Genomic DNA, 23100 nt, shown 5'->3' on the forward strand with positions numbered 1-23100 from the left:
TTTCAGAACTTAAGACAACTTCTGATCAGAAGTACAGGTTGAACTTTTAGACTACTCAGAAGAAACTGATGTCTCTCACTGAAAAAAAAAAAATGTTTAAATGTACTTAAAGTAGAAGCATTTATTTAGGACCTAAAGAAAGGAGTGCAGCAATTGCTGGCTGTTGTGCCTAGAACTGAAACAGCAGTCTCCCTGTCAAGTGCCACAGAAAAAGGTGATTTTTCCCAAAGGTCTCATGATGCCACTGTTCTATATATGATCCAAGCAGGTACCTGTGCCAAGTCAGCTGAACCTAGCAAAGACTGAGGGCCACTCACAGTGGGAGGACAGTTTGATAAACCCAGACATATATGGAAAATTATGGATAGAAGAAGAAGGGGTAGCAAAGGTCAGCAGTTCAAGGCTCATTCTAGTATCTTAGACCCAAGAAGAAATGTTCTAGGGCGGGTCTAAAGTTCATTGTACTCACTTAGATTTTTTGCAGAAAGATTCACACTTATGCCTTATTCCCTAAGTGGGCTTCCCTAGTGGCTCAGATGGTAAAGCATCCGTCTGCAATGCAGGAGACCTGGGTTCGATCCCTGGGTTGCAAAGATCCCCTGGAAAAGGAAATGGCAGCCCACTCCAGTATTCTTGCCTGGAAAATTCCATGGACCGCGGAGCCTGGTAGGTCCATGAGTTGGCAAAGAGTTGGACATGACTGAGGGACTTCACTTTCACTTATTCCCTAAATTCCTTAGCCTTTAGACCTTTTCTGTACAAAGACTTTGCAATGTGTAATGGTTGTCATTTGCTACAATGGTAGGGAAATAGTGAGCAAATACCTCAGAGTCTCTTTCTAGAAACTGGAGACTGGCTACATGCAAAGTAGTTAGAGCTCATTCAGGGATGGCAGATAGATACCAACTGTGACTAACATTTAGGAGTTGCTTGGAATGAGAATGATGCCCAGACTAGATCTAAGCTCAATGGAAAAGAACCCCATGAATCATTAGCAAGGTAAAAGATAGGCAGGCACAGGGTATGGGGTGGGGACACACACAGAGATTCACTTTTTTAAAATGTATTTACAATACCTGGCTTAAGTCACTTAACGTGTTTTATTTTCCTATGTGATAGGCCATAACTTTTTATTCAAATTATGAATTAATGATAAAATGTGATTAAAGTGGTAAAATTTTAAAATATTATTTAAAGTTATAGAAATTTTATAAAAATAATTTCTAACAGAATCATCAACCTGGCAGTTATAGAACACACCTGAGTTTTCTAATAAGTGAACAAAGAAAGAAAACACAGAAAATTGGAATAAGCACAATATTCTCAATAACAGCCAGAGATGGCTCTGCTTATCACTGCCTAAACATGCTTAACGTGGTAGAAGGTGAGGGCCAGGATGTAGAGCAATGATTCCTAAACTGTTAACTTTTGGATATGTATAAATCATTTGATAATCTAATAAATTATATAAGCTCCTCTCCAAGAAAAGTGCCATATGCAAATCTATAAGAATTATGAAAAAATTCTGAGGAATCAATATCGTCCTGAAATTCATCCACTGACTTTAAATCCCTTTGAAGTGTGAAGGAATCTTGGTCAAATGGAAAAAACCCACTTTGCTCAGTGCCTGACAGATAATGCGTTCTCAACCAATAATTTTAGAGGACTGAATGAACATGAAGTCTGGAACTTAGACTGAAGTTCTGTAATCACAGATAAGTCACTTTATAAAGTTCTGCATTTGGCTTCTTTTAAAGTCCTGCACTTTTAGTGACTTTCAGTATTTGGAATATAATTTTTGGAGAAAAATTAAAGTTTAGTAGAATTAAATTTGATATGACTTCTGCTAAGAAACATGCATATATTTAAAACATTTAAACATGCATATATATTCCATTATCCGGTGAACAATAAGAAAATAAGTCAGGCTAGTTGGCTTTATGTTTTAAAGCATGGGGGAGGAGCAAGTCTGAAAAGTTGGGTTGATTTGGGCAAGGTCAATTAAATTTCTCCTTTTTTAACCACAGAACATACTTTTAAAACAATACTGTAGTTTTAAAAACTAGTAGAGTAGATAATACGAATATAGGGAGTTAGACAAGAATCTGCTGTTTTAAGCAACTACCAATTCTAAACTGAAAACATCTTATTTTTGTAATAAAAATCATTATATTTTCAAGCAAATGCATTGAATATTAGTTTCTGACAGATTATTTTTATGTGGACAAGTTATATTTCCATCTATGCATATTTGCCCTTTTAATACTTTTTAAATTTAAAATATTTTTTTAATTGGAGGGTAATTGCTTTACAATGTTGTTGGTTTCTGTCTTGCAATAAAGCAAACTGGTCATAATTATATATATATATATATATATCTCCTTCCTTTGAGCCTCCCTACCCCACATACCATCCCTCCAGTTCACAGAGTGCCAGGCTAGGCTCCTTGCGTTATACAGCAACTTCCCACTATTTATTTATTTTATATATATCTATATATATATTTAAGACGCTTACTCTTTGGAAGGAAAGTTATGACCAACCTAGATAGCATATTCAAAAGCAGAGACATTACTTTGCCAATAAAGGTTCATCTAGTCAAGGCTATGGTTTTTCCTGTGGTCATGTATGGATGTGAGAGTTGGACTGTGAAGAAGGCTGAGCACCGAAGAATTGATGCTTTTGAACTGTGGTGTTGCAGAAGACTCTTGAGAGTCCCTTGGACTGCAAGGAGATCCAACCAGTCCATTCTGAAGGAGATCAGCCCTGGGATTTCTTTGGAAGAAATGATGATAAAGCTGAAACTCCAGTACTTTGGCCACCTCATGCGAAGAGTTGACTCATTGGAAAAGACTCTGATGCTGGGAGGGATTGGGGGCAGGAGGAGAAGGGGACGACAGAGGATGAGATGGCTGGATGGCATCACTGACTCGATGGACGTGAGTCTGAGTGAACTCCGGGAGTTGGTGATGGACAGGGAGGCCTGGTGTGCTGTGATTCATGGGGTCACAAAGAGTCGGACACGACTGAGCGACTGATCTGATCTGATCTGATCTGATATATATATTTAGTTTATATATGTCAATGCTACTTTCTTAAATTTGTACCATCCTCTCTTTCCCCCACTGTGTCCACAAGTCTGTTTTCTATGTGCCCTTTTAATTTTTGAGTACAGTAGAAAATAGTTCTGAAAAGTATAATCTATAAATCCCCCCAAGAATCAAAGTAGAAATATAACTGTGAAAAATGTAACATAGTGGAGTCACAGGACTTAGATTAGAATAACACTCTGCCACTTACTAGTTCTATTATTTCAGACAAGTCTTTTACCTTCTCTTGGTCTTGTTTTTCTGATACATGATAAGGTGACAGTGTCACATACCCTGAGTGATCATAGACTTATTTTGAGGCATGAACGGATGGCATCACCGACTCAATGGACATGGGTTTGGGTGGACTCCAGGAGCTGGTGATGGACAGGGAGGCCTAGCGTGCTGCGGTTCATGGGGTCACAAAGAGTTGGACGTGACTGAGAGACTGAACTGAACTGAACTGAGGAAACATTAATGTAAATTGTTCTGAAATGACCCAAATAACAACAACAAAAAGTAAGTATTGATAAATGAAATTAAATGGATTACGTTTCAAAGTAAATGTTTAAATTGCCCAGCAATCATTTTTATGGCAAATTAAAACAGTAATTTTCATTTTATAATTTCTCAAGGTTTGTTACTGCTTTATTTTATGTATTACTTAATCACTGCAATGAACTGAACTGTCTCCCCTAAACTCATGTTGACAGCCTAACCCTCAATGTGACTGTACTTGAAGACTGGACCTATAAGGAGGTCATTAAGGTTAAATGAGGTCATATGGGTGGGACCCTGATATTGTAGGATTAGTGTCCTTGTAAGGAGAGACATCAGAGAGCTCGTTAGCTCTCCTCCATGTGAGGACACAGGTTTCTAACAGAAACCTGTCAGACTTATCCCAGATTTTCCAGCCTTTAGAAAGTGAGAAAATAAATTTTTGTTCTTAAGCCACTGGGTCCAAGTTACTATTTATGTCAGCCTCAGTAGACCAATATATTTACTTAAGTGTTAAGTCATTCAGTTGTGTTCAACTCTTTGCGAACCCACAGACTGTAGCCCACCAGGCTCCTCTGTCCATGGGATTCTCCAGGCAAGAATACTGGAGGGAGCAGTTATTCCCTTCTCCAGGAGATCTTCCCGACCCACGGATCCGACCTGAGTCTCTTACATTGCAGGTGGATTCTTTACTGTCTGTGCCACCAGAAGCCTCTTTCATTTATTCTTGTTTCCTTAATGAGAATGCCCAGTTCTCTGGATATGTCCAAAAAATCCCTAAATACATTTTTTTTTCTTAATACACTGATGGGATAGGGAACTATGGTTAACAATGGGGTATTGTATCATTCAGAACTGCTGAGAGTAGATCTAAATCACTCTCTTATACATACAGAAAAACAGTTAACTATGTGAGGTGAGGGTTGTTAGTTATTTTAATCTTGATAATCATCCCACATTGTATATGTGTATCAAATCATGTTGTATCCTTTAAATATATGTGATTATTTTTGTCAGCTACCCTCCATTCAAGTTAAAAATCCAAATCCAAAAATAATGTATATCAGGTATCAATAACATTAAAATTTTTCAATAACTTTAGTGAATTACTTTATAGTTGGATACATGTTCAATAAAAACTATACCTCAAGTTAAAAATAAGAAAACATTTTTCATCAAAGCATAAATTAAAATTGTAATGCACAATTTTTGTCATAATACACAGTTTTAAAACTTTTCATTTTGTGTTGGAGTATAGTCGATTAACAATGTTGTGTTAGTTTCAGGTATACATCAAAGTGATTCAGTTATATATATACATGTATCTATTGTTTTTCAAATTCTTTTCCCATTTAGGTTGTTAAATAATATTGAACAGAGTTCCCTGTGCTATAACCAACAGAAGGTCCTTGTTGGTTATCCATTTGAAATATAGCAGCGTGTGCATGTCAGTTCCAAACTCCCCATCTCTTCCCTCCCTCCTTTTCCACCCTGTAACCTTAAGTGTGTTCTGTAAGTCTGTGAGTGTGTTTCTGTTTTGTAAATAAAAGATACCTTTATAAATTATGTAAAAAAGCAGAATGTATATAATGTACATATTATGATTATTAACAGATACATATATTAATCACAAAGCAGATATGCCTAATACAAAAGGAACTAAATAGTGATATAAAAATAATATAGAATATGAATACTAAGTTAGAAAAAGTGAAAAATAAAATAATTGTTAAATATTTTATAAACCCTATAGTACATATAGAAATTGAATATAAATTACACAGCACCTTTGGTTTGGGCTACTTAAAAACAAAATTCTTTCTTAATATTTATTTATTTAAATAAAAATTTCAAAATATTGAGTATGTTCCAAGTGATGGGTTTTAAGTGTTTGGGGCTTTTATTTGTTTGTTTGGCCTTATACATTTAGACATGTTTTGACATTTTTCTATAATGAGAAAATAATACTATAGAAATTTAAAAAATAGATATATGTAAAAGTAAAACAGAATAGCACAATGGAGCATAGGTATTCCAGAGAATGTCAACTCCAAATTGAATTAAGGAGGATAAAAAGTACTCAAGTCCTGGGCAAATAATCTGCAGATCCTCACTTCTTTCCTTAATATAGAATGTTTACTGCTGCTGGCTGCCTTTCTCAGTCAAAAGTCAGCCCTCAAACATTAATAAGGACACTGAATTTATCAACCTGCCTTGCAACTGTCAGCACATTCCATTATTTTTAAGATAAAATTCATGTGCTTTAGTGGTAAGCACTGCTCCTTCACATATTATCTTCACTAAAAACCATCAAATCTATTCAAAATCGAATAGATGCTCAGGAAACTACTTCAGGGAAATAAAATATTCTACTACTTATCTCAAGATTCAGCAAGTTATTACCAAAAATATTTTGTGGACTCATTTGAATAAGTGCATGGATAGATTCTGATCACAAAATTATAATGTTTCTACTATCTACTGCCCTGGCCTACATATTCATGTGCATGTACATATGTAGGTATGCTTTCATTCATTCAATTAACATGTTTATACAATACCTAAAATGTGCACTGTTGATACAAAAGTTAGCAAATGAGATGATATAAATGTAAGCTGTCCCAAGATGAGTGAATGAGTACCTTACAGCAGAAATTGTCTGGGTGGTTCTCCATTAACAATTTAGGTTTCTTAAAAAAAAGCAGTTTTTCACAATAGAAGTTGAAAACACTTAAGTCTCACTTTTATACATAGATGCACACCCAAGTTTGGGGAGACTTCTTAAAAATGTACTTCCTTTATAAAAATTATGACACTTAAGAACAAATGTTTCCCCCACACCCTTTTCTTTGACTCTGTACACAGTGACATAGATCTTTAGACACTATCATTGTACAATGAGGAATTAAAGTTTAGAACAAGTCAGTTATCATGATATGAAAAAGTCTGAAATACAGAGAAACAACTCCGGGTCCTTGCTGACATAGTTTAGCTACTAAATAAGTTAATTTAGCTAAAAAATTGCCATGCTTCTAGACCTCCTGCTATTGGATGTAATAAAAACCTAGAGATTAAATTGTTTGGGAAGGGAATATGGGATGACATTCTAATTTATGCAACTTCATGGTCTATTCATATGCAATCACCTGATTTCATGTATAAGTGTTCTTCTCAAACTGACATAAAATAACAAAGCTTACAAATAATGTCTCACATTTTCAACAAATCCTGATTTGGGTAATTTCTGAAAGTTGATAAATTACTAATCTATATTTGAAAAAAGTGAATTTGTTAGTCACTCAGTCATGCCTAACTCTTTGCAACCCTATGGACTATAACCTGCCAGGCTCCTCTGTCCATGGCATTCTCCAGGCAAGAATACTGGAGTGGGTAGCCATTCCCTTCTCCAGGGAGTCTCTCTGACCCAGGGACTGAGCCTGGGTCTCCTGCATTGTAGTCAATTCTTTACCATCTGAGTCACCAGGGAAGCCCAAAGAGCTGTCATACAACAAAGAAGTAAATCATGGAAAATTATTGGATCTTCCTATTCTTTTCTCCAAACTTTTCTAACTCTTCAATTTGAGAATTGATATTCAAAAAATTTAAAAAGCCTCATATGATCTTCTATCTTTACATAAATCTCCCAGCCTAATACCGCAAACTTACCAGCTCTAGGGAGCTTGGAATTTTTTTATTATATTCCTAATCTTATTGTGTTGAGCAAATCAAACAACTAGACATTTGTTTGCAAATATAAACATGCACACACAGTTGGTTTTTTTCCCCCAATTTCAATTATTTGTTGTTGATGACTGCAAAAAGCTAAAGCTGAGCTGAATGTAACAGTCAAGATACCCTGAGCGCGAGTCTCAGTATGAAAGATTGATGGTACACAGGAAAACATTAACACCTTGGATTTTCCTCTTTTATCTATCATATACAATGAGCAGAGGGCTGAGAGTCAGAGAGCATTAATGAGAATTAATTCACATTTTCCTTGGTGTGCTAAAGAACATTTTGTTATAAAAGAGGTTAAAGGAATGACAGGAAGCATGTTTATGAATGACTGAATGGTAAAATATTCCCAGATTCATGACTTGCATGGAATAAGAATTTAATAAATATTGGTTCTCATCATAGGAACACCTTTGTATGACTCTAATCCAAAAGTAAATGTGTCAGAGAAAAGTGAGAAGTTATTTTTTACTGTTTTCAACAGAAAAACTAAAGAATTTTCCAAACATTAAATAACATGAAGAATTATCTCAAATTAAACCTGAAGATAGATTGGAATGATCACTGTAGTGGAAACATTTTTGAAAAACAGATATTACACACAAATTAATTTACATTTACTTATTAAACAAAGTATTATTCCTAGTACGAAAAGCCTAATATTTATTATTCTACTGCATTTGGGAATGCAGGTGTACCACAAGCACAAGTAAAGGCTCAGCTTCTCTGCTCAAGGGAGATAAAAGGAAGTATCTGTATTAGTTTCTTTTTGCTGCTATAACAAACTACTTTGATCTCAGTGACTTAAACAACACAACTTATTCTCTTAAGAGTTTGGAAAGTCAGAAGTTTGAAATGAATTTTACGAGCAACATCAGTGTTGAAAGGGCTGTTTATCCCAGAGGCTATGTGGGAAAATCCTTTGCATTGTCTTTCCTCCTCCAACTTCTCCAAAGGTTACATAATCCGTTTTTTTTTTTTTTTTTTTACTTAAGCCATCCTGTATTACTCTTATTAAAAACGTGTGCAATATACTCAGTATACACCTAGATAACTTAGGATAATCTTCCCACCTCAAGATCCTTAACTTAATGACATCTGTAAAGTCTCTTTTGCCATAAAATATCACATTCACGGGTTCTAGGGATTAGCAATGGATATATTTTGGAGGCCATTAGTCAGTTAACCATAACCATAGTTTGTGATAGATGTCTACCTACAGTCTTGTAAAGGAAAGTATAAATAATGAAAATCAATCAACCATGATTAAATATAAAGATTATAATAAAGAGACTAATGCAGGGATCTCTGAAAGTCAAGAATGTAGGTCACCAGTGAACCTGATCTCTCGAAAATTGTTCAATATATGCTCACTGTAATGTAAAAGCATTCTGAAAGGCAGTATTCCTCAATGTTGAATTACAGTAATTGAAGTTTACAAAGAGACTTTAAACACCTTGAAATGAAGTCTGCCTTTGATTAAGAATGTACCCAGGAAACCATATCTGTATTTATCTCCATTAATTAAGTAGGCAATAAAATGAAAGCACCTTCAATTCAGTCAAATATAACTCTAATTCCTGTGAAAACCTGGAAATTAAATTTAAGCTAAATAGTATTATAGTTTAGGTATTGAACCAGCCAGTTGGAGGAAGTAGGGAGAAAGATGCTTACCTTAAATAATAAATCCTTCTTCCCATAACGAAGCTCCTTCAGCTGGGATTGAATTTTTTTTGACTGTAAGAACAAAAACATGAATTAGAGACTTAATTGCATTTACATTTTCAAATGTCAAGATTAAAATTCCTTTAACTGCACAAGAATGAACTTTGCAGCCAAACAAAAAAAGAGTTCAACTAATCTAGAAGTGAAAGAGAAAAGCTTAATCTCTGCTTTGGGAGTCAGACATCCAGCTATTCTAGGCAGGAAGAAAAAACCGAAACCTGTTCAAAGAAGTGTACTGTTTAAAAGGTAATATTTAAAGAAAGTGGCTTATTATTCCTCTCCTCAACCCTCCCCTGCAAAATTCACACACACAGAATTAGTCGTCTAGGCATACCCACTGAAAGATGAACTCCCAGGTTGGTATTTGCCCAATATGGTACTGGAGATCAGTGGAGAAATAACTCCAGAAAGAATGAAGAGATGGACCCAAAGCAAAAAAAAACCACCCAGTTGTTGATGTGACTGGTGGTGGAAGTAAAAAATCTGATGCTCTAAGAACAATAATACATAGAAACCTGGAATGTTAGGTCCATGAATCAAGGTAAATTGGAAGTGGTCAAACAGGAGATGGCAAGAATGAACATCAATATTTTTGGAAACAGTGAACTAAAATGGATAGGAATAGGTGAATTTAACTCAGATGACCATTATATCTATTACTGTGGGCAAGAATCCCTTAGAAGAAATGGAGTAGCTTTCATAGTCAACAAGAGAGTCCAAAATGCAGTTCTTGGATGCAATCTCAAAAATGACAGAAATCTCTGTTGGTTTCCAAGGCAAATCATTCAATAATACAGTAATACAAGTCTATGCCCCAATCAGTAACGCTGAAGAAGCTGAAGTTAAACAGTACTATGAAGACCTACAAGACCTTCTAGAACTAACACGCAAAAAGATATCCTTTTCATTATAGGGGACTGGAATTCAAAAATAGGAAGTCAAGAAACACCTGGAGTAACAGGCAAATTTGGCCTTGGATTACAAAATGAAGCAGGGCAAAGGCAAACAGTTTTGCCAAGAAAACACACTGGTCATAACAAACATCCTCTTCCAAAAACACAAGAGAAGACTCTACACATGGACATCACAGATGGTCAATACTGATATCAGACTGATTATATTCTTTGCAGTCAAAGATGGAAGCACTACACAGTCAGCAAAAACAAGACGAGGAGCTGACTGTGACTCAGATCATGAACTCCTTATTGCCAAATTCAGACTTAAATTGAAGAAAGTAGGGAAAACCACTAGACCATTCAGGTATGATCTAAATCAAATCCCTTATGATTATATAGTGAAACTGAGAAATAGATTCAAGGGTTTAGATCTGATAGACAGAGTGCCTGAAGAACTATGGACGGAGGTATGTGACATTGTACAGGAGGCAGAGATAAAGACCATCCCCAAGAAAAAGAAATGCAAAAGGCAAAATGGTTGCCTGAGGAGGCCTTACAATAGCTGTGAAAAGGAGAGAAGCAAAAAGCAAAGGAGAAAAGGAAAGATATACTCATTTGAATGCAGAATTCCAAAGAACAGCAAGGACAGATAAGAAAGCCTTCCTCAGGGATCAATGCAAAGAAATAGAGGAAAATAATAGAAGGGGAAAAACTAGCGATCTCTTCAGGAAAATTAGAGATACCAAGGGAACACTTCATGCAAAGATGGGCACAATAAGGGACAGAAATGGTATGGACCTAACAGAAGTAGAAGATATTAAGAAGAGGTGGAAAGAATACACAGAAGAACTATACAAAAAAGGTCTTCATAACCCAGGTAACCATGATGGTGTGATCACCCACATAGAGCCAGACATCCTGAATGTGAAGTCAAGTGAGCCTTAGGAAGCATCACTATGAAAAAAGCTAGTGAAGGTGATGGAATTCCAGTTGAGCTATTTCAAATCCTGAAAGATGATGCTGTAAAAGTGCTGCACTCAGTAATGCCTGCAAATTTGGAAAACTCAGCAGTGGTCACAGGACTGGAAAACATCAGTTTTCATTCCAATCCCAAAGAAAGGCAATGCAAAAGATTATTTAAACTACCATACAATTGCACTCATCTCACATATTATCAAAGCAATGCTCAAAATTCTCCAAGCCAGGCTTCAACATAACATGATACATAAATTTCCAGATGGTTAAGCTGGATTTAGAAAAGGCAGAGGAACCAGAGATCAAATTGCCAACATCCGTTGGATCATCAAGAAAGCAAGAAAATTCCAGAAAAATATCTACTTCTGCTCTACTGACTACACCAAAGCCTTTGACTGTGTGGATCACAACAAACTGGAAAAGTCTTCAAGAGATGGGAATACCAGACCACCTGACCTGCCCCCTGAGAAATCTGTGTGCAGGTTAAGAAATAACAGTTAGAACTGGACATGAAACAATGGACTGGTTCCAAATTGGGAAGGAGTACGTCAAGGCTATCTATTGTCACTCTGCTTATTTAACTTATATGCAGAGTACATCATGCAAAATGCCAGGCTGGATGAAGCACAAGCTGGAAGCAAGATTGCATGGAGAAATATCAATAACCTCAGATACACAGATGACACCAACCTTATGGCAGAAAGCGAAGAGGAACTAAAGAGACTGTTGATGAAAGTGAAAGAGGAGAGTGAAAAAATTGTCTTAAAACTCAACACTCAGAAAACTAAGATCATGGCATCTGGCTCCATCACTTCATGGCAAATAAATGGGGAAACAGTGGAAACAGTGGCTGACTTTATTTTTTGGGCTCCAAAATCACTGCAGATTATGATTACAGCCATGAAGTTAAAAGACACTTGCTCCTTGGAGGAAAAGCTATAACCAAACTAGACAGCATATTAAAAAGCAGAGACATTACTTTGCCAATAAAGGTCCCTCTAGTCAAAGCTAATGTTTTTCCAGTAGTCATGTATGGATGTGAGAGTTGGACTATAAGGAAAACTGAGCGCCGAAGAATTGATGCTTTTCAACTGTGGTGTTAGAGAAGACTCTTGAGATTCCCCTGGACTGCAAGAAGATAAAGCCAGTCAGTCCTAAAGGAAATCAGTCCTGAATATTCATTGGAAGGACTGATGCTGAAGCTGAAGCTCCAATACTCTGGCCACCTGATGGGAAGAACTGATTCACTGGAAAAGACCCTGATGCTGGGAAAGATTTAAGGTTGGAGGAAAAAGGGATGACAGAGGATGAGATGGTTGGATGTTATCACTGACTCAAGGGACATGAGTTTAAGCAAGCTCTGAGAGTTGGTGATAGACAGGGAAGCCTGGCATGCTGCAATCCATGGGGTCACAAAGAGTTATACATGACTGAGCAACTGAATTGAAATGAGGCATATCTATACATATACCTACAGATATGTATTGCTCAGTTTCACTGCTTATTTTTAATTTTATAAATTGTTAAAGATTAAATAAAAATGAGTTTCAGTTGACAGTCAAGTTTATATTTAGGTTGTATATTGAATATAAAGGGGAGGTAGCAAGCAAGTGTTTCAGGAGGTGAGGGAAATAGTTAGAATGCTAAGAAGTTAAGGTGAACAGTGTTTGTTAAGATAATAAACAGTGTTCATTAGGATAATGCTTTTTATGAGGACTATTACAAACAAAAAAGTGTTTGTAAGAAAGACATATCTCCCAGCAGACATGTTTGTCTACTGTTTGGAAGACATTCTGGTGAGCCACAGATGGCCGATTAAGCATTCCTATTTTTCCAGAGCCGACCCAATTTCAAACATTCTAACATTAGGACCTCAATTATTTGTCTTTATCCATCTAAGATTATAGGTTCTAATTCTTCAGCAGGATTAAAAAGAATACATGGAAATAGATTATCACAGTTACATGAAATGATATTTGAAAAATAGGTTAGTGGGAATGCAAAATGCTATAGTCATTTTGGGAAACTGGTTGATAGTTTCTTATAAAATAAATTAGACAAAAATTCTTTGTAGGTATTCAAGCAAGAGAAATGATAATATATACATAAATGCTTAGTATTTTTATCCATAAGAGTCAAAAGCTGGAAATAACCCACATGTCCCTTAAGTGGTGAATAGTAAACAAATTATCATACATACATGAAATGGAATGCTAAAAAAGAGTTAGCCATGTTTTAAAATTAAATATTTTAAATATTTAAAGAATAGCAAGAAGAGATAAGAAAGCCTTCTTCAGCAATCAATGCAAAGAAATAGAGGAAAACAACAGAATGGGAAAGACTAGGGGTCTCTTTCAGAAAATCAGAAATACCAAAGGAATATTTCATGCAAAGATGGGCTTGATAAAGGACAGAAATGGTATGGACCTAACAGAAGCAGAAGATATTAAGAAGAGATGGCAAGAATACTCAGAAGAACTGTACAAAAAAGATCTTCATGACCCAGATAATCACGATGGTGTGATCACTGACCTAGAGCCAGACATCCTGGAATGTGAAGTCAAGTGGGCCTAAGCATCACTACGAACCAAGCTAGTGGAGGTGATGGAATTCCAGTTGAGCTATTCCAAATCCTGAAAGATGATGCTGTGAAAGTGCTGCACTCAGTATGCCAGCAAATTTGGAAAACTCAGCATTGGCCACAGGACTGGAAAAGGAACACATGTATACCTGTGGCAGATTCATATTGATACGTGGCAAAACCAATACAATATTGTAAAATTAAATAAAATTAAATTAAAAAAAAAACAAAAGGTCCGTTTTCATTCCAATCCCAAAGAAGGGCAATGCCAAAGAATGCTCCGACTACTGCACAATTGTACTCATCTCACACACTAGTAAAATAATGCTTAAAATTCTCCAAGCCAGGCTTCAGCAATATGTGAACCGTGAACTTCCTGATGTTCAAACTGCTTTTAGAAAAGGCAGAGGAACCAGAGATCAAATTGCCAACATCTGCTGGATCATGGAAAAAGCAAGACAGTTCCAGAAAAACATCTATTTCTGCTTTATTGACTATGCCAAAGCCTTTGACTGTGTGGATCACAATAAACTGTGGACAATTCTGAAAGAGATGGGAATACCAGACCACCTGATCTGTCTCTTGAGAAATTTGTATGCAGGTCAGGAAGCAACAGTTAGAACTGGACATGGAAAAACAGACTGGTTCCAAATAGGAAAAGGAGTACATCAAGGCTGTATATTGTCACCCTGTTTATTTAACTTATATGCAGAGTATATCATGAGAAGCGCTGGACTGGAAGAAACACAGCTGGAATCAAGATTGCCGGGAGAAATATCAATAGCTTCAGATATGCAGATGACACCACCCTTATGGCAGAAAGTGAAGAGGAACTAAAAAGCCTCTTGATGAAGGTGAAAGAGGAGAGTGAAAAAGTTGGCTTAAAGCTCAACATTCAGAAAACGAAGATCATGGCATCCGATCCCATCACTTCATGGGAAATAGATAGGGAAACAGTGGAAACAGTCTCAGACTTTATTTTTTGGGGCTCCAAAATCACTGCAGATGGTGACTGCAGCCATGAAATTAAAAGACGCTTACTCCTTGGAAGGAAAGTTATGACCAACCTAGATAGCATATTCAAAAGCAGAGACATTACTTTGCCAACAAAGATTCGTCTAGTCAAGGCTATGGTTTTTCCTGTGGTCATGTATGGATGTGAGAGTTGGACTGTGAAGATGGCTGAGCGCCAAAGAATTGATGCTTTTGAACTGTGGTGTTGGAGAAGACTCTTGAGAGTCCCTTGGACTGCAAGGAGATCCAACCAGTCCATTCTGAAGGAGATCAGCCCTGGGATTTCTTTGGAAGGAATGATTCTAAAGCTGAAACTCCAGTACTTTGGCCACCTCATGCAAAGAGTTGACTCATTGGAAAAGACTCTGATGCTGGGAGGGATTGGGGGCAAGAGGAAAAGGGGACGATAGAGGATGAGATGGCTGGATGGCATCACTGACTGGATGGACGTGAGTCTGAGTGAACTCCGGGAGTCGGTGATGGACAGGGAGGCCTGGAGTGCTGCGATTCATGGGGTTGCAAAGAGTTGGACATGACTGAGCAACTGATCTGATCTGATGTTTTAAATAAAGTCTGAAATATGTAACAATATGGGTGGATTTCTAAGGTCTTATACTATGTATTCACAAAAAAAGCTTTATTTTGTAAATTACCATATATATGATATCCTAGAAAAGACAAAAGACTAGGTTGTAAATCAGGTTACTAGTTGACATGGGCTGGGGGGGTTGATGGTAGAGATTATAAAATATCAAGTGGGAGGTTTAGTTGTTTTTGTTGTTTAGTCACTAAGTCTTGTCTGACTGTTTTATGACCCCATGGACTGTAGCCCGCCAGGCTTCTCTGCCCAAGGGATTTCCCAGGCAAGAATACTGGCTGCTGCTGCTGCTAAGTCACTTCAGTCATATCTGACTCTGTGTGACCCCACAGATGGCAGCCCACCAGACTCCTCTGTCCATGGGATCTCCAGGTAAGAGCACTGGAGTGGGTTGCTATTTCGTTTTCCAGGGGATCTTCCCGACTCAGGGACTGAACTCATTGTATTGCAGGCAGGTTCTCTACCACTGAGCTATGAAGGAAGCCCCTAACTTGAATATTGGTCAAACTGTCAAAGTATATAGATAAATGGGATTAATTCTATGAAAACTATACCTCAATAAATTCAATTTTTGTTTTAGCTCAGCAAAACAGCTACATGTGAAATATTAAGTTGAACATTCTGTAACACCATATACAAAACTAAAACCAAGAAGAATTAAAGACCTAAGTGTAAGATCAAATACTGTAAAACTTTTGGAGGAAAATACACAGGACATAAATCATTGCAATGTTTTTTGGATCTGTCTCCAAAAGAAAAGAAACAAAAGTAAAAATAAACAAATGGGACCTAATTAAACTGAAGAAGTTTTGCACAGCAAAAGAAACCATCCATGAAACTATAAGACGTGAAATGATGCTTAACATTGCTAATTATCAAGAACATGCCAATCAAAACCATAAACAGATACCACCTCACATCTGTCAGAATGGCTATCATCAAAAAGTCTACAAATAACAAATGTTGTTAAGGATGTGGAGAAAAAAGAACCCAAGTATACTGTTGCTGGTGCTTTAAGTTGGTGCTGCTGCTGCTACTGCTAAGTCGCTTCAGTCGTGTCCGACTCTGTGCGACCCCATAGACGGCAGCCCACCAGGCTCCCCTGTCCCTGGGATTCACCAGGCAAGAACACTGGAGTGGGTTTCCATTTCCTTCTCCAATGCATGAAAATGAAAAGTGAAAGTGAAGTCGCTCAGTCGTGTCCGACTCCTAGCAACCCCATGGACTGTAGCCCACCAGGCTCCTCCGTCCATGGGATTTTCCAGGCAAGAGTACTGGAGTGGGTTGCCACTGCCTCACTACAGAAAACAGTATGGGAGTTACTCAAATGAGTAAGAACACTAATTCAAAAAGATACATCTTCCTAAATGTTCATAGCAGCATTGCTTCAATAGCCAAGATATGGAAGCAACCTAAGTGTCCATCAAAGATGAATGGATAAAAAGGATATTGGTATAAATATATATAATGAAAGTCAGACAGAGAAAGACAAATACTCTATGTTACCTGTTATATGTGGAACCAAAAAAACATAAAACAAAATAAATCTAAAAAAAAAACAAACAGACTCACAGGTATAGAGGACAAACCAGCGGTTCCCAACAGGGAAGGGGTGATGCGGAGGGGCAAGGCAGGTATATAGGATTAAGATATACAGGCTATCATGTATAAAATAAATTAAGTATCAAGGATATATTGTATAGCACAAGCAAACATAGCCATTATTAAATAAAATATAAAATGCTGAATGCCTGTTATACACCTGAAACTAATAAAAATCAATTATACTTCAATAAAATAAGAGAATAGGATAAATCCAGTACACTTTCAGTTTAGATGCAGGATTTAATACAGTCTTCATTTCTTGACTATGTTTTTCAACTTAGGTTTAAAATTTAGTAGTGAAATGGTTGTTAAATTTTAATGTACATAAGAATTACCGGAAGGGCTTCTTAAACCACAGATGAAGTCAGTGAAACTCTTCTATATGATACTGTAAGGGTGGATATATGTCATATATTTGTCAAAATCTATAGAATGTACACCACCAAGAATGAACCCTAAACTAAACCAGGGACTCTGGATGATAATCATGCATCAGTGTAGTTTCATTGATTCTAAAAGATTTACCATTCTGGTGGAGGATGTTGATAATGGTGGAGGTTATGTGTGGGGGCAGGAGTATATGGGAACTCTGAACTTTCTGCTCAATTATGCTATGAACCTAAAACGTCTCTAAAAAATAAAGCCTATTGAAAAACCAAAAAATAAAAGTAGCTGGTTATAGTGCCTAGTAAATTACATGATCCTCATGGAATTGCTATATCCTAGTAAACAGTGCTGATATGAAAATCATCTTTAATAAGTAAATCCCACTTATATTTTTGAAATATTGTGCTTTTCTAAGCATTCACTGAATGCTTATGAGTCTCTCAGTTATCAAACTGCAACTGTTATTCAGTTTACTTTTATATTCAGAGTGTTTCCAACCATGCAAAGTATTTTAGCTGGCAAAATGGGGGACTGTGTTATGATGGTGTTATAATTAGTAACTCATCATTTAATGGTGGGAGCATAATTAGAGTAGGATCTTGAAAATGTCGTAAATGGCACACCCTTGAAAGGTTCAAATATTAGAAACAATTTTTTAAAGACATTCCTTTCAGGAGCCAACTGAATTGATCTGCTGAATTAAGAAAATGAAACCTCTAGGAATTCATAAATAAGAATACAGAAATAATACGTCCTCTAAGAAGCTAAGATGAAGACAATATATGAGTCTTTCTTGAACTAAGGGGCTAAAAACTATAGGTAGACCCAGGTCGTCATAGTTGGTTTTCATTCTTCTGTTTGTTTCTAAACACCACACACCCCTTCTCCTAGGGCCACCTCTTTTACATGTACATGGGCGCTGTGTGAACTCTGGGAACATGTAAATTGTCACAGAATATAGCTTCAATTCAGATGGTCCTTATTCAAAACAGCTCCACTTGCTTACCCTCTTAAAGGTAATATTCAAAAACTGCACACTTGGTATGCCATATGTCTAGAAACTTAGCAAATATAAACAATATGGGAGTCTATTGATATCCAAATAGAAAAATACAGTGGAGAAAATAAAATACACAGGCTCATATCTATATGCCATTCAGTTTTATTTCTCATTTATGGAGCATCAACCTTTCAATTTCAATGTATTTAACAGCTCTATTCATTTCATATATAATATTATTGTAAAGACATTATAAGTGGATAATCATACTGCATGCTAGACTCTCAATAGTGACTTATACATGTCCACCAAGGAGTATTCTCACCTTCTTTAATTAAAAAATCCCAAATTCTGCATGAGCACACGAACACCAACCTAATGGCCTTTTCCAGGTTCCTACAAGTTAGCACATGAACACCAACCTAATGGCCTTTTCCAGGTTCCTACAAGTTAGCTAGGCTTGTGACCTAGTTCTGGCAAATAGGATACAAGGACATACGTGCCATTACTTTCTAGATAGACTCCTAAAGATCAATGTTTATGAGTCACAAGGTAATATTTCCTGTTCCTTCTGCTAGAAGGTGATAATATCAGGAAACAGCTTTTGGAATTAAGAGGTGGCTCCATATTTAGGAGACGGTAGAAGTTGTTCACCAGCTCTGTGCCTTGCTTCTAATCTGCTATGGGGAAAGGGATAAACTTGTGTTAGACTGTTTTTCTTCTACCTAAACCTGTCTCTTTCCCCCTTCCTTTCACAAGTATTTGGTTTTCACTGAAGACTAACATGCCTGGGCCTTATCATTCACAGGCTTTTCATTATTATTTTATTTTTTTTGCACAACTAGTCTTTTTGTATGCTCCTTTGAGGCTCCAACTTAACACATTAAGTGCAGTCTCCTCTCCTTGAAGTATCACTCTACTATGACACTATTTCTACTCTCTCTTTACTGTCACTAAGGATTACTGACTGTGAGCTATGTTTCTACATTACAGATTTAATTTGGAAGATCAGGAAAAGAAAAAATGGATTGTAATTAAAGCTGAATTAAACAGAATGACGTTTTCCCCCACTTAGGGGGCAATATTGTATGAGACAGTATTTTTGTCCATCTAATAGAACCAGTGAATTTATTTCTTTCATTTTATGTTCAGTCCTAGAATCCTCATTTTGCCACTCTAGTCTCCAACAGGTACAGACATCACATTGTTGATGTTGTTGTTTAGTCCTAAGTCATGTCCACTCTTTGTGACCCCATGGACAGTAGGCTGCCATGTTCCACTGTCCGTGGCATTCCCCAGGCAAGAACAATGGAGTGGGTTGTCATTCCCTTCTCCAGGGGATCTTTTAGATCCAGGGATTGAACCTGCCTCTCATGCACTGGCAGGAGGATTCTCTATCACCACATAGAGGGTACCAGAAGTGAAAACTTCATGGACTTGCAGGTGTTTGCTAGTAAGGAACTCTTAATAATCCAGTTAAAGAAGGAATCCAGAATATCATTTAGGAAAGTAACACTTCAGTGGCTTAACATTTTTTCTATTTGGTGATGAAATGTTAAAACATCCAAAATACCTAAAAGTTTGAAATGTGTTTTTATTTTCTTATTCCAATGTTTGCAGTTATTTTTAAGGGAACAGAGTCACCAGATGTCTTGGGTTAAAAAAAAAACATCTGGCACTAATACTGTTTCTATTTACTTGAAGCTTTAAGAAAGGAAAACATACTCACCTCTTCTGCATGTAGGCCACATAGCTTGTTTCCAAACAACAGTTTGTGTTTCAAGCTTTTATTCTGAGGAAAGAAACATACTTTTATTTTTAAGAAGTTATAAAATATTAACAATTTATTTAAATTATGTCAGCAGTGCTTCTGGTTTGTTCACAGATAAGTCCTTCATGATATGAGATGTAGCTGATTTTCATAAATTGAGTAGAATCTGTACTATAAAAGATTGTTTTTTTATTCAACAAAAATTGATGGATTTGATGTATTGGCATTAACACAGTTATTAGAAAATATGGAACTTTCTTTGGTCTTACATTTAAATCTGTTTATTGTTATTTATCTATGCTGTTTTCTAAAATAATTTTGGTTTCAAATTTGTAGTTGACACTAGTTTCTGAAAGCTCCCTCTAAACAGCAAGCATTTACTTCTACCATCAGCTGGATGCGCATCAACTTGGAGTCTAGTTTAATAGAGTCACGGATGCAATAGGGTCTAAATTTCCTTTAAACAATATGGTTTTAGAGTTCTCCTGTTTCTGACACCTGTGCATTGCATGCAAAGGGCATTTTGATGCTCAGAAACCATTTCTTCTTCCAGGCCTCATAAGAGTACTCTGTCTGCTGGACTTGACCTAGAGTCATAGACAAATGTTTGTTACTTCAGAAATGGAGGCACAGTGTTAGCCATCTGAATCTAAACCCTTAGAATGTGTCAGCTACATCTCCCTCGTGACACTCGGGCTTTTCTTTGTCCCATAACTGAGTACCTTCTCTTCTTTTAGACAGGAAGGATAAAAGAGAGCAGAAAACTCTGTAAAAACTCACAGGATTTAGACTTTATACTGTTTCTACAGTAGCAAACAATGTAATGGAAAGTATATCTCATACATAACTACTCTAAAGAGAGTCAATTTGATGAGCATCATAAGGAAATTGAACTAAATTTATGCAGTGTGAATGAATAACTCAATGAACGAATACATCAAATTTAAGACTTCTTCACACACAATTCCCACCTGATTACGAACATAATTTCCTATTTTATTTTCCTGTCATGCAGAGTGGTTATAGCTCCCTCAGTTGGAAAGAATCCTTTGTCTAACTTTTCCTCTTCAAGTATGAGTTGAAACTCTAAAAAACTTATTTCAAATTTAAATACCATGAATTTTTTTATACAAATGAGGAATTATCTTGATTCATTTAGTAATGGGCTTTTTTTTTTTTTTTTTTGCAAATATCTGTACTCATCATACAGCAAAACACAGATTAAGGTTTTTTATTTTTATTTTTTTAATTTTATTTTTAAACTTTACAGTATTGTATTAGTTTTGCCAAATATCGAAATGAATCCGCCACAAGTATACCCGCATTCCCCATCCTGAACCCTCCTCCCTCCTCCCTCCCCTACCCTCCCTCTGGGTCGTCCCAGTGCACCAGCCCCAAGCATCCAGTACCGTGCATCGAACCTGGACTGGCAACTCATTTCATACATGATATTATACATGTTTCAATGCTATTCTCCCAAATATCCCCACCCTCTCCCTCTCCCACAGAGTCCATAAGACTGATCTATACATCGGTGTCTCTTTTGCTGTCTCGTACACAGGGTTATTGTTACCATCTTTCTAAATTCCATATATATGCGTTAGTATACTGTATTGGTGTTTTTCTTTCTGGCTTACTTCACTCTGTATAATAGGCTCCAGTTTCATCCACCTCATTAGAACTGATTCAAATGTATTCTTTTTAATGGCTGAGTCATACTCCATTGTGTATATGTACCACCGCTTTCTTATCCATTCATCTGCTGATGGGCATCTAGGTTGCTTCCATGTCCTGGCTATTATAAACAGTGCTGCGATGAACATTGGGGTACACGTGTCTCTTTCCCTTCTGGTTTCCTCAGTGTGTATGCCCAGCAGTGGGATTGCTGGATCATAAGGCAGTTCTATTTCCAGTTTTTTAAGGAATCTCCACACTGTTCTCCATAGTGGCTGTACTAGTTTGCATTCCCACCAACAGTGTAAGAGAGTTCCCTTTTCTCCACACCCTCTCCAGCATTTATTACTTGTAGACTTTTGGATCACAGCCATTCTGACTGGAGTGAAATGGTACCTCATGGTGGTTTTGATTTGCATTTCTCTGATAATGAGTGATGTTGAGCATCTTTTCATGTGTTTGTTAGCCATCTGTATGTCTTCTTTGGAGAAATGTCTATTTAGTTCCCTGGCCCATTTTTTGATTGGGTCATTTATTTTTCTGGAGTTGAGCTGTAGGAGTTGCTTGTATATTTTTGAGATTAGTTGTTTGTCCGTTGCTTCATTTGCTATTATTTTCTCCCATTCTGAAGGCTGCCTTTTCACCTTGCTAATACTTTCCTTTGTTGTGCAGAAGCTTTTAAGTTTAATTAGGTCCCATTTGTTTATTTTTGCTTTTATTTCCAATATTCTGGGAGGTGGGTCATAGAGGATCCTGCTGTGATGTATGTCGGAGAGTGTTTTGCCTATGTTCTCCTCTAGGAGTTTTACAGTTTCTGATCTTACGTTTAGATCTTTAATCCATTTTGAGTTTATTTTTGTGTAAGGTGTTAGAAAGTGTTCTAGTTTCATTCTTTTACAAGTGGTTGACCAGTTTTCCCAGCACCACTTGTTAAAGAGATTGTCTTTAATCCATTGTATATTCTTGCCTCCTTTGTCAAAGATAAGGTGTCCATATGTGCATGGATTTATCTCTGGGCTTTCTATTTTGTTCCATTGATCAATATTTCTGTCTTTGTGCCAGTACCATACTGTCTTGATAACTGTGGCTTTGTAATAGAGCCTGAAGTCAGGTAGGTTGATTCCTCCAGTTCCATTCTTCTTTCTCAAGATAGCTTTGGGTATTCGAGGTTTTCTTGTATTTCCATACAAATTGTGAAATTATTTGTTCTAGCTCTGTGAAGAATACCGTTGGTAGCTTGATAGGGATTGCATTGAATCTATAAATTGCTTTGGGTAGTATACTCATTTTCACTATATTGATTCTTCCAATCCATGAACATGGTATATTTCTCCATCTATTAGTGTCCTCTTTGATTTCTTTCACCAGTGTTTTATAGTTTTCTATATATAAGTCTTTAGTTTCTTTAGGTAGATATATTCCTAAGTATTTTATTCTTTCCGTTGCAATGGTGAATGGAATTGTTTCCTTAATTTCTCTTTCTGTTTTCTCATTATTAGTGTATAGGAATGCAAGGGATTTCTGTGTGTTGATTTTATATCCTGCAACTTTA

The 23100-nt window shown here is 36.6% G+C and overlaps 1 protein-coding gene across 2 annotated transcripts in view; it reads right to left on the reverse strand.

The window, feature by feature from the left end:
* Positions 1 to 23100, reverse strand: part of LUZP2 (leucine zipper protein 2) — a 525872-nt gene that overhangs the window by 103064 nt on the left and 399708 nt on the right. For both annotated transcript variants that reach the window (XM_070364996.1, XM_070364995.1), the window contains exons 6-7: positions 19833 to 19895; positions 8997 to 9059 (exon numbers count right to left, since the gene is read on the reverse strand). In XM_070364996.1, coding sequence (XP_070221097.1) covers positions 8997 to 9059; positions 19833 to 19895 — 126 coding nt within the window. The remainder of the gene's footprint in view (positions 1 to 8996; positions 9060 to 19832; positions 19896 to 23100) is intronic.

This window comes from Bos mutus, chromosome 29, assembly GCF_027580195.1.
Source record: "Bos mutus isolate GX-2022 chromosome 29, NWIPB_WYAK_1.1, whole genome shotgun sequence".
Classification (NCBI taxonomy): Eukaryota; Metazoa; Chordata; class Mammalia; order Artiodactyla; family Bovidae; genus Bos; species Bos mutus.